We start from the raw sequence: 12,948 nt of genomic DNA on the forward strand, positions 1-12,948 counted from the left end.
CTAACACCTCCACAAACGGCCAAAATTATGTTCGAAGTTCCTGCATTATTTTTAGTCATTACTTTCGAAATGCTAACGATCGTTCAAATGAAAGCTGAACTTGTCGGTTGTTCGCACATGCAGAGGCAGAAGGTGGGAAGATGTTTCTTACCAATGAAAATGGTTATATTAGTCCTCTACCGGTTTCACCAGAGGGGACTAAAAGTTTGCTGTCTGTCCGTTCAAACTGTGGCATTTCAAACTTTTTTTCCCCCATACCCTTCAACATCCTCAAGTGAAACTTGGTACGTGGCTTGATTATGATAAGTTACAGAACAAGTTTGAAGGGCATCAATTCTTCACAAAGTTATGCCCTTTTTGGACTTGGAAAGTATCACATCAGTGAGGGACATGTATTGCAAAGCAATTCTCACTCTTGTTAAAAATAGAATACGGAGATGAGGATGATGGACAAGACTGTATGAATAAATAAATGGAACGAACCCAGCTAGTGACAGACACAAACGGGCGAAAGGAACACGCAATCCTGTGTCCAATGAAAATAAATAACCCACTATGGCACCAACATACCAGACTCAAATAACAAAGGGAGCAAGTGAGGATTTGAGGCAGTTATGAGCTGGTGCTGCTGTACCACGATGGTGTAGTCGTGCAGGCAGGTATGGCACAGAACGGTGTGGTTCAGGATGGCAATGAGAAGAGATCGCAATGAGGATGCCACGTGCTGCCCAATCTCTCCAACAGTTCTTCACATGGGGGTGGAGGGAGAGAGTGGAGAAAGAGGAGACAGACAGACAGACAGACAGACAGACAGACAGACAGACAGACAGACAGACAGACAGACAGACAGACAGACAGACAGACAGACAGACAACCAGAACCCAAATGTGTGCACTACAGTTTTATCATCCATTCAGACCACTCACATCTGCTCCCTATTGGCCACTCCACAGGGCATTGTGGTTGAGCGGAACGCGGCCCTTTGTGATGCCTCAGCCGAATTGCCATGTCTGCTCATGGCACTTTCAGAGCATCCATCTTGTCCTGTAAATGCGCATTTATAGTGCTACCATGGTGCCTTTCTATGGCCACAAGTCCTCCACCTGGCCTCACCTGTTACAGGAGATTTTACACAATGCAGCCTTACCCTATTCTGTTTGAAGGTTTACACTCACTTCTTCCTCAGTGCACATTTTACAATACGACTTACCTGTGACCATTTCCCTGATGCAGGCGCAAATCTAAGCAACTCGATTCACATGGTCAATACTATTCTTACCACAATCAAGGTATGGACCCAAACCCACCTACCCCCTTTACCACCGAACAATACATTTTCCTGCTTCTGTCCAGTGCACTGTTGGTGGTATTTCTGCTTATACCTGCCCATGTTTCCAGAAATTTTGTGCATGGGGTTTTGAGGCTCTCAATGTAGGTGACTGGGAAGTTGTATATTGTGAATTCCCAAGTCATTTTGGGTATAATTTCATGTTTGTGAACCCACATCTTCATGATTACATTTAGAAGGCTTTGGTCTGTTATACTTTACATATCTTTGAGCTTGTTCTTAACGGATTGTCTGATGGTGTCATCCTTGAGGTCCTTGAAGATTAGTCTGCCAAGGAAGCTTACCGGCTGCCCGTGAATGAATGCAACCTCTTTTCCATTAATGCTTAGTTTCCCAAATCAGACTTCATTAATTTTGTTTGTCGTTCAATAACTTCGCTATCCATTACTCCTTATAACATGACTGCTCAGCTCACTTTGGATTGGCTTACTCCAGATAATTTAAACAGTTTAGTCGGCCCATGCACCCGAACGGTGCCGCATGCAGCCAAGTTCCAAACGCAGTCTCAAACCACGCCGATCATAAAGAAAGAGATTTAACAATTTAAGCCGAATCAAGAAGAGTCCTACTCGAATAAAACGCTGGAAATCTAGCAGGCAGATGGACACGCTCACCTTGGGGAGTAACTTTAATAAATAAAGGACAGATGGGACGAGGCACCGAAACGGAACAGATCTTCAGGATAGTTTCACCAAAACCTTAGAGTATATATATATATATATATATATATATATATATATATATATATATATATATATATATATATATATATATATATATATATATATATATATATATATATATATATATATATATATATATATATATATATATATATATATATATATATATATGACATGTCAATTGTATAACTGGAGCACTTCTGCATTTTTTTTTGGTGATGTTGCTTGCCATTCCAATGTGAAAACGTGGTGGGTAAAAGGACCAGCGACCAGCAACGACATACATCCGTACATCTCTGGCTTTGTACGTCCCACTGGATATGGTCTGGTTACCATTTTTACTTTTGTTGTATGGTTATTGGTTTCGTGTTTTCAACAGCGATTTTTAGACCAGCTATCTCATCCGTTGAGACCATTTTGTCCTGTCGTACCTTGCTGTTTTGGAGACAACTCGCACGTATTTATTTACAACAAGGTCATTTGATGATCTCCACTTGAATATCCATGATCACCTAAAGAACAGCCTGAGATAATTAGCATCACTTTTGAGAGTCTCTGCTGTCTACCACCACCAACCACCTGATTCAAAGCACTCCAGTTTTAAGCTCACTTCTGCTTCGATGAGGGATAAAGAGTGAAACGTCAGCACCTTTTCATCTTTCACTACGAGTAACTCAACCGTTTTCTTGGTTTTATTAAGACTCCCCCGATAGGATCACGGGAGTCTTAGAGCTGTGTAGGGTTTATTTCTACAATTGGTACCCCCAATTTTCATGGTACCACAGAGTTTCTTCGACCCCTTAAGAGTACTAAATGACCATTAATTAATTAAAGAATTAATTAATTAGTTTTTCTTCCTTTTTTTTTTGACAATGGCTGAGCTGTATCTTGTTGCCTGCTGGGACTTTCTGAATGAAACTTTGCATCAATAATGGGAGTAAAAAGTACGTGGCGTTGACATTTTTTTTGGCCCTTGATCTAATTTTATGGTATGACCTAATCGACATTTTAACTTTTCTTTTTTTTTTAACCATAACTCGACTAATTTTTGTCCAATTGGAACAAAATTGCCCTCGAGATAGCTTTGGGTAATGCGCATTTATGCTTGATTTACATCGTACCCCTCTGAGTTAAAGGTCAAGGTCAAATCCATCCATCCATTGGGACCATCCTCTTTGCAGAGCGTTGTTGCTGCCCAAGCAGCATCCTTGGCTATTGGGGACAATCCTGGACGGGTCGCCACTCCAACACAGGATACCAGCAAGCTGGCACTCATTTTGCCGACCTCGGAAGGATGACAGGCAGAACAACCCCACCTGGTATTAATTCAACAGCTGAGCAGGGTTTGAACTCAGGATCCTAGGATCCCAAGCCCACCACCCTAACCATTAAGCCAACACCAGGCATAAGGTTCAAATGGTGTTCTGAAAAAAAGTATCTTTTGTCAACATGGAATCTCAGACTGCTCGCTTATCCTTCCCAGGTGTGTACCTGTACTGAAGTTGTGCACCTGATATTTGATCAGTGTCCTTGACCTACTTTTTTTGGATTGTGACCAAATAAATGAAAGCACCTTTTTGATCATAACTTGAATAATTTTCCTCCGATTTTCACTATGTTGAGCTTTATTGATAGATTTTAGATGGGGACACGTTTTCTTGATTTACATTCAATCCCTAAACATTTAAGGTCGAGGACATATGGCGATATGGGAAAAAATGTGACCAATGTTGGATTGCGGGCACCGGGGGAGGCTTACCCTTGGCGATCGTTTTGTGATCGCAGATGTCTCGTTCTCTTGTGCTGCCCACGCATCCCACTAGTTCTGTGCTTGAAGTATCAAATGCATCTTCGTCCCAATCCAGTTTTGAATACAATTCCTGGAAAATGGATTCTTGCTATAATTTCAAGTGTGGAGTATCATTTACCAGCAATAGCACTGGTTTCTAAATGCTCGTTATGCCATCCCTGGAATGACACAATTTCTACCGAGAATAGTGTATTGTCACTTTTTTTTTTCCTGCATTTGATTTTGTTATGATAGAGGTAGTATTTTGTTAATATTTGCCAATACAGAACTGCAATACTTCTGTTTGTTTTTTTTTTTGCTCCCCATTTTTCGAATCATTACTGTATACAGTTTGGGATTAGATTCTTTCAAATGCAATGTCAATTCTTTATACTGTAGTTGAAAAAAGGTTGTTTTTTTGTCTTTTTGAAAAATTCTTGCCGATAACATTTATTCGCAAAAAAATTTCGGGGGAGCGGGGAGGGGGGGGGAGGAGTGGGGTTAATCAGGTTACATGGCTCATGGAGGAGCTGTTAATATCGACGTTAGATAAACAATAATACCAGACGACTTGAGACATGCATCCGATGCACTCTGGATGCCAGGTATAGCGGTGTCTTGTGACTTCACTTTTCTCTCTGTCAGCGAGGCAATTGATGACTGCCAACCTGTAGGGTTTGTCTCTGATCTCCCTCCTCAATCCTGCTGAGCCTCAAGTGAGAAAGCAGCGTGGCCATGTCTTCGGTATGACTCAGCCAGGGTAAGCGTTGAACCGCTGACCTCCCAGACTCGGAGCGGACACGCTAACCACCGTCACCGAGCCTGGTTTCGTTCGAAGCTTTAAACGGTGTAAGTGAAGTATTTATTTTCAGTCGGACAGCCGTTGAGCATTACTGCAATACTTTGTAAATCGATTTTTATAAACATTAAAGTAACAAGGTTATTATCACATTTCATCGAGAAAATTATCAGCATTGAAACAAAATGTTTGTTTTGGTGTGCATGATAGTACGTACCTGCTTTTGTGTGGACTTAATGTTGTTTTATTGGGGACCATAACTACAAGAAAAATGTCTCTACCCAAAAATGATGTGAATGTAGAACATTATTTGGAACCAATAACCTTTTAAATAAAACTGATGGTGCAACGCCACAAAAAGGTCTTGAGCCTTCAATATGTGCCTTTATTTCATAGATTACTCTTGATGCGAGTTGATTCCATGTTTGAAAATCAGTTTCTGTTCTATCTTTGCCTTTATTTATCTATCTATGCCTCTGAGACGAAGTCACCGGAGGCATTAGGCTTTAATTTATTATTATTATTAGTTTTCCTTTTGTCTTCATTGATCTATGTCTCCACGCTGTCTGCTTCATTCCCTTCTTTTCATGTGGTCCAACATCTTTCACAAAGCAGCCTTTTCTGTTCCACGGCTGTGCCAGCATACACTGGGTGGCCAATCGTTTGTCTTCCAGCAGACCATTGCATCACTTTTTATTTTTCTGAAGATTCCTTCATGCTCGTATCCATGCATACCACGATATTTTTGCTTCATCTGCCCTTTTTTTTTATTTCCCAGCCTCGGCGACGTTGGAGGACATCCAGATCCGGCCACACACGCTCTTTGTTCACTCGTACAAGTCGCCAACATTCTGCGATCATTGTGGAGAAATGCTCTGGGGCTTGGTTCGGCAAGGTCTCAAATGTGAAGGTCAGTTTGCCATTTGTCAGGGTGCCTGATGCCTACCATCCAAGTGAAACATTGTGATCCTCTGATTTAGGAAACAGAAATCGATGGTTGGATTGTTGAGGGTTTGTATTGAGATTGATGTGAAACAGTTTTGTTGGTTTTCGGTCGAGCATTCAATGAATTGTAATCAATCGGAGCTTTCCTGCTATTGTCCTTGTAGCATGATAGCGATGTGTGTTCTGAGATTTAGGGGCTGTTGAGTTTATTTCCCAGATATTAATTAATTTTTGTCTCGAGAAAAAGTGGGTTATTCAATTATTATAATCCATATACCAAGGCTTACACATGCTTATATGTAGTTTCTGAAAGTACATTTTGAGGGAATTGGGGGACTGGCTATTTATTGTAAGGTGTGAGCAATGCTGCTTGGAAAGTGCATTACCAAAAAGACAATTTGGAACTTTTTAGTTTCTGTAATCGAGAATAGTTCAGATAGAAGACCAAATACTGCATTGGAGTCATCAGAAGGAACTTGAATAAGCAAAGAGCAAAGATGGAGTCATCAGGAAGAACCTGAGTTAGCAACATATAGCGAACAGCTTTTGAGTCCAAGTGTCAGGACTTGCTACAGGTATCATGTAAACCTGTACCAACCTGTTCCATGGTCGGGTTGTCAGTGACTAAACCGTTTCCCCCACCAGGTTTCCTGGTGAGTAGGGTGTTTGGATATGGACAGCCAGCAGGATTAAAAACAAAACCTGTGAAAGGGCGGAGGATCTCTTTGTGAGCCAACGGCCATCCATATCTAGTGCCCAACTCTGTATGCGGACGTCCTCCTGCAGTTGGGTTACTTTTTTTGAGGAGGTTGGTGGCAGGATTTGCACTCCGGCCACCGTAAAACCTTTCATTCCGCAAAACATTCTCGAAGCATGAAAAATCTGAAAACCCACTCCGTGGGAGTACCTCCTGTGCAGCTTCTCTTCGCAGGGCAGCTCACCGGATGACGGGATTGGGGCAAAGCCTTCGGGACCCCCAATCTTTGATGATAGGAGGGAAACCATGGGGTAACATTCCCGGGTCAGATTGCAGGAGAGTGTGTCGGAGTGGTGCTGAGGTGTCATCCACAAGATGGCGGTCTCCTTGGGTTAACCTGAGGCGGTCCCTTTGGTTGGGTACCTGGAATGTCCTATCCTTAAGAGAGGATGATCACCTGTCTCTGTTATCATCTGAGCTCAAGCGTTTTGACATCGGTATTGCAGCACTCTCTGAGGTTCGGAGACCGGATTGCGGCAAGATCATGGCGGGTGGTTACACCTACTATTGGTCTGGTCGCTCTGATGGTTACCATGCTCAAGGAGTTGCTGTAGCTGTGTCCAATAAGCTGACTCCAATGATAATTGAGGTAACGCTGGTAAACGAGCATATTATGAGACTAAGGATTCGTCACTCCTTGGGTGTCATTTCCCTGGTCTCTGTATGTGCTCCGACTGAGGCGAATGATCTCACCGTGAAGGACGCATTCTATGCCACGCTCGAGTCTGTGGTTGATCAGTGCCAGGCTTTCCATATGTTGTTGCGGGCCAGGGGTCGGGTGAGGAGACCACGAGGTGGGGAAAGCTATCTCAGTTCCCACCAGACTCCCTCGGAATTGGAGGCCGTCACACACGGATAATTCTGTGACGCGGCGGGTCGCTTAACTGACCGTTGACGCCAATAACTCAACCGTGTGACCTAGGGTCCTCCAGTCTATGGGTTAATGGGGTTACCTAATTAATCACATGGTTTAATTACCGGGGAACACGCCCTTGATACGCCTTGTCCGAACCGGATCACTCTCCCGGACCGGATCACTTTACCGGATCGGATGCAGCTGAGCGACACTGCCAAGGACGTACCGGCTAAAAGGAAAGGATCGTTGGGAATAAAGTCCTGGCTAAGCTAGTATTCGGACCATGCTGGATCAATGAAAGAAACCACAAAGACGAGCTGGGAACATTCCTAATGATAATTTATTAACAGTCAACTTGCAAAAGGGGACACAGAGCAGACTTTACGTGAAAAAATTAATAACAATAATAATGATAACAATATTCTGCAGTCTTACTTAAGCAGACAGGCGCCAGCACACATACACACACACACACACACACACACACACACACACACACACACACACACACACACACACACACACACACACACACACACACACACACACACACACACACACACACACACACACCGATGAAGAGGGAGTATTGCAACGAGAAGGGAAAGGAGTTGAGGCCACGATTTCTGTACCTTTGTACTTGATAACACGACGCGCCACCAATACGTTTTGGGGGTTTGGGGGGGATGCTCTGTGGTGCGGTACCCGACAGTGGGTGCGTCGTCTCTGGCTTCAGCCACACGTGTGGAGACTGTGTTCGGAAAGGAGGAGCTTAAGTGGAGAAGGGGCGGAGTCCAGAGTGGCAGGCAGGACCAGGTATGCGGGTGGGGTAGACGTGTGGGCAGAGATGAGGCGGAGTCTGGGCAGCAGGAGGCGGGTCGTGGTGGTGTCGGTGAGACGAGAGCGGGAGAGAGGCGGAGAAAGAGAAAGCTCCAGCCTTTATAGGACTCGCAGCTGAGGGGGGAGGGGCCACCCCAAATCGAAACGTCTTCACCTGAATTGGGCGCTCCAATTGGCCCCGACCCCTCACGTGGCCCGTTAACTTTGGCCGGAAACCGCTTCATTTCGTTTTCGGCAAGGCCATCCCAAACAGTGAACATATTTCGCTCCGACCCCACGACATGACACAAATCGCCCACACCAAAATTGGCACACGAATCGTCCTGCAAAACTCCCCGGGCCGTGCCCGGGCGACTGGTTGAGGGTTCTGCATGCCCGCTCGGGCGTTCGACCAGCGTCGATCACCGCGCTCGCTCCGCGCGCGCCAATGTGGCCCGCACTGTACATTCCCCAGCTCGATCGCAGCTTCGCTGGCCATAGATACGCGAGCACATTCCACACAGTCGCGCGGTTCGGCCATTACGCACGTGGCCAGCGCTCGCGTTCACATGACTCCGCTAGCGTGTACGCGGGGCAAACACCAGTATGTGTCGGATATTGAGGTTAAAAAGGAACAAGCCGCTTCTACTCAGCACACTCGTATCCTGCCGAGCATGGCGTGGAGTCATCTTTATCGGCCTCCGTACGCGCTCCGTGCAGCGTGGGCATCGTGCTGGCTGTGTTTCCTGTGTTGTGAAAAACACCATTCGTGCAGCCTCTGAAGAGGTATTCATTTGCATGCCTTTTTAATGCAACCGGCATTCCTCCTCAGACCATCGGAAGCCTGGATAATCCCGCACTGCCAAGCGCATATGACTCGCCGCACACGCCGGGTTTCGGGCTCGCCCGGGAACGAGGGCTCTGTGCAGCAGTTTCCTCACAGCGAAGGTGCACCGGCTGATTTACCTCAGGAATAATCAGACGAAAAGAAGCGTGGTAACGAAATGAAGAAGAAAATGATTAAAGCATTCCTAGCTATTAGATCATCGCAACGCACTCCCTTGTTGTCCCGCTAAACAAAAGGAAAGGGACTATCGACACGTATAATAATGGAATAACTGTCTTGGGACACATATCTGTTGAATGCATGCGGTTCCGAGAACCGCAACAATATATAAGATCACTGCCACGAAGATCCAGGCTTTCATTGACATCTTGGATGCTGCTGTCCTGTCTGTACCTGTTTGTGGTGAGGATGTTGAGGTCACGGAGAGATTCACTTAGCTTGACAGTGATATTCATGTCTCTGCTGGCTGTGAGCCAGAGGTCAACAGAGGATGGGTCGGGCCTGGGGAGTCATGGATTCACTGGATTATGGGGTGTGGTGCTGCCGGTATCTGTGCGGGAGGACGAAAGTCCGAGTCTTCAGGTCCTTCGTGCTTCCCGTCTTGCTCTATGGATGCGAGACTTGGACTCTGACCAAGGATCTGAGACGGCGACTTAATTCCTTTGGTACCAGGTTTCTTCGGAGAATCCTTGGCTATCGCTGGTCGGACTTTGTGTCCAACGAGCGGTTGCTGAGAGAGACTCAAATGAGATTTGTTACCTGCATAGTCCATGAGCATCAACTGCGGCTGTTTGGACATGTGGCTCATTTTCCTGACTCTGATCCTGCTCACCAGATTCTCTCAGCGAGAGAGCCTTGTGAGTGGAGGAGGTCAACAGGCCGACCACGTGTCTCGTGGTTGCAGCAGGTTGCACAGCATCTCAAGGAGATGGGGATGAGCCAGACATCTCCCTGGGGGATAGCCAGACGGAGGCCCCTGGAGTACTGGCAGAAAGTGGACGCAGCGATGCGCTGCTCTGACGCATGCTCCCATACCTGACCTGACCTGACCCCCCCCCCACACCTTCCCTCTTCTTTGCCCTTCAGGCATTGATGTCAGTGCCCACAGAGCACCAACCAATGACGCACCATCTCCATTCATGGTGATGGGGTCTCAACCATTCGGACAATGGGCATCATCTTGCTCATTGCCAATTAGGAGTGGCCATGCAGAAGGTCCTATTTCTCACATGTCAGACATCAGAGGCAGGCTTTTACTCCTCTTCCCCAATAGTGCGAGGGGAGGCATGCTACAGCACGAATGTGGGGAACACCTGGAATACCTCGCCAGCCCCCCACTCAATTCAACACAAGAGACATGTGACACGGCATCCTCTTTTGTCTAAAGTTGGACAGGGCCTGTCTCTCGCATGAGCCTTGTGCCAGACAATTATCCCCAGCACTTGTCCTTCATACATGTAAATCTATAACGGCGCTTGGTAGAGTGCATACCTCTGCCAGGCTGAACAGTTTACATTTTGTATCCCACTGATGGGCAGGATCTGGATCTGTACTTGAACCAAAATTTAATTGGTTTGTTCTTGTCACCTAACCAACTCATCCACCTCGTTTTGTCATAACTCATCCACAACATTTTGTGGCCCCATCTCTTTTATCGTTTTTTTGGCCGCATCTCTCACTGGTGAAGAATCACTTATAAAATAAAAAAAATTCCCGTATCCGGATCCGGATCTTCACCACAATCAAACTGATTTGTCCTCGTCACTCACCCAACCTGTTGTGTCCACCAAGTTTCGTCCATAACTTTTTGTAATATCTTGCAATATATCGCTGTTAGCCCGATCACCCAATGGTGAAGAATCGCCTCAAAAATTCTCAGATCCGGATTCAGATCTTCACCAAAATTGAAGCACTGCGTCCTTGTTACACACACCCAACCTGTCCACCAATTTTCATCCGAATCCATTCATAACTTTTTGAGATATTGTGCTATTATATATCGTTTTGACCTTATCTCTCAATGGTGAAGAATCGCTGAAAAAAATCCTAGTATGCGGATCCGGATCGTCATTATTGTTTGAATCAATCCACAACATTTTGAAATATCCTGTTCACAGGCAGAGAAACAGATAGACAACAAGCATGAAAACATAACCTCCGTTCACTTTTATTGGTGGAGGTAATAATCTTGAACTACTTGATTCGCATTTGGGGGTCTATACATTAATTCTAACAACTGACCCCTCACCCCCACTCCCATGAAACTTAAGATCAAGGCGACCAGTGGTAAAATTAAGGATACGAAACAGAGGGGACGTCAATTGATCGCGTGCAGAATGGGAAATGCGCAAGCATGAATTTTGGGCCAAATGGCCTACACCGGTGTCGGTTTCCTTGCATTTTTTTTGTTTTTACAGTGACATTGATCAACTCTTTCGGTTCGGCCCCATACCTCTCACATGTACTTGTTTACAAGGAATTGAGGCACAGGAGGAGGCCATTCGGCCCATCGTGCCTGCGCCACACCAAGACCAGATTTAATCAATCAGTCGATACCCCCTACCCTTCATGTGCAGCCTTTTGGCTGCTACACTGGTAATCATTTCGCCGACCTCGGAAGGATGACAGACTGAGTCAACCCCCTGGTGTTAATTCAGCGGGAACAGGGCTTGAAGTCAGGAACCTAGGATCCCAAGCCACCACCCTAACCGCTAAGCCAACACCAGGTTTTGTTGGTCAAACTTCACAATCTCTTTCCCTCGTCGTCCATCTGTAACCTTTTCTTTGAATATTCCTTGAGTATTTTAAGATGATACTTTTTCATCGTCTTTCGATCCTCGAGGTAAAGAGGTAGATTGGTCAAACTTTGTTTGCTTTTGTCGACTGACTTTTTTCTCTCTCTCTCTCTCTCTCCACATCGCAGGCTGTGGCCTAAACTATCATAAGCGCTGCGCCTTCCGTATCCCAAACAACTGCAGTGGAGTTCGCAAGCGCCTGTCAAAGCTCTCCAACGTATCCTTGAGTTCAGAGGAAGCTTTTCCGGTAAGTCTGAGTTTTCTTTTTTTTGCATTTAACAATGTCGTATGTGGTTGATGTCTTAGTGTTTATACACTGGACTTTTTTCTTAGTTAGTTCCTGCACAACAGCAAAGTCTCATAAAATTCCTCATCCAGGATCACAGCCTGCCCACATGACCTTTTGTTTTGTTTTTTCCCATATACAGCCAAAGTAATATGTGCAGGTACAAATGTACTCTTGTTCATGTGTGGAGCAGTGTTTGAGCAATGGAGGACATGTTAATCATTCTCAAACTGTGCTAAATAAACAAAAATAGATGTAAGTTGTAAGTGGGAACCAATCGAGTCCATCTACATCTTATACATTTTTTCAAGTGTTTGTGTGTTTTATGCATTTTTACATTATTCTTTCACGGCCGAACAGTAGCACCTAGATGCCCCAAATTTTGGGTGTAGGTACTTCAGAATCTGGGCATATTCGAAGCTGCCGTGCGTTGGCCTTGACATCCATTTTGAGGCTACCAAAGGCCGCTATAAAGTATATATTGGGATGTGGGGTCAGGTAATGCTGATCCATCCCGCAGGGAAAATGTAACAATCACGAGACCAATATTTCCATAGCTCTTCAATGTCCAACACGGCCCAAAAACCCCGTCGGGAAAAGCTCACCCAGCTGGGGCTGCACCGGGTAGCCCCTGCTCGTAATATATATATATATATATATATATATATATATATATATATATATATATATATATATATATATATATATATATATATATATAATGAAGGCTGGAGGATTAATGAAAATACCAAGCAAGTAAGAGTTGGGGAGTGATAAAATATCAATCAGATGTCCCCACATGAAATGAGGATGAAAATGTAGCTTGTATTATATCGTGCCCAGGGTAAGATATGAAAGCAACTGCATTTTTCTTATCTATTGAGATGCAGTATGTTTTGACTTTCATATTTGCTAGTTATTTGAGATTGTTGAACGTCACGTTTGGTTGATCCGAGATTTTTGCAAAACTGTACCCACATCCGACAATGGTGGCTTTGAACAGTTTGAAGATGGATAGCTGGCC

General features: G+C 44.9%; 1 protein-coding gene across 3 annotated transcripts in view; it reads left to right on the forward strand.

The window, feature by feature from the left end:
* LOC147012295 (serine/threonine-protein kinase D1-like) overlaps positions 1 to 12,948 on the forward strand; it is a 139,569-nt gene that overhangs the window by 64,872 nt on the left and 61,749 nt on the right. For all 3 annotated transcript variants that reach the window (XM_085856242.1, XM_085856240.1, XM_085856241.1), the window contains 2 exons: positions 5,398 to 5,529; positions 11,767 to 11,885. In XM_085856242.1, the coding sequence (XP_085712368.1) occupies positions 5,398 to 5,529; positions 11,767 to 11,885 (251 nt within the window). The remainder of the gene's footprint in view (positions 1 to 5,397; positions 5,530 to 11,766; positions 11,886 to 12,948) is intronic.

This window comes from Eptatretus burgeri, chromosome 15, assembly GCF_056783735.1.
Source record: "Eptatretus burgeri isolate ZD-2024b chromosome 15, Ebu_testis_v1, whole genome shotgun sequence".
Classification (NCBI taxonomy): domain Eukaryota; kingdom Metazoa; phylum Chordata; class Myxini; order Myxiniformes; family Myxinidae; genus Eptatretus; species Eptatretus burgeri.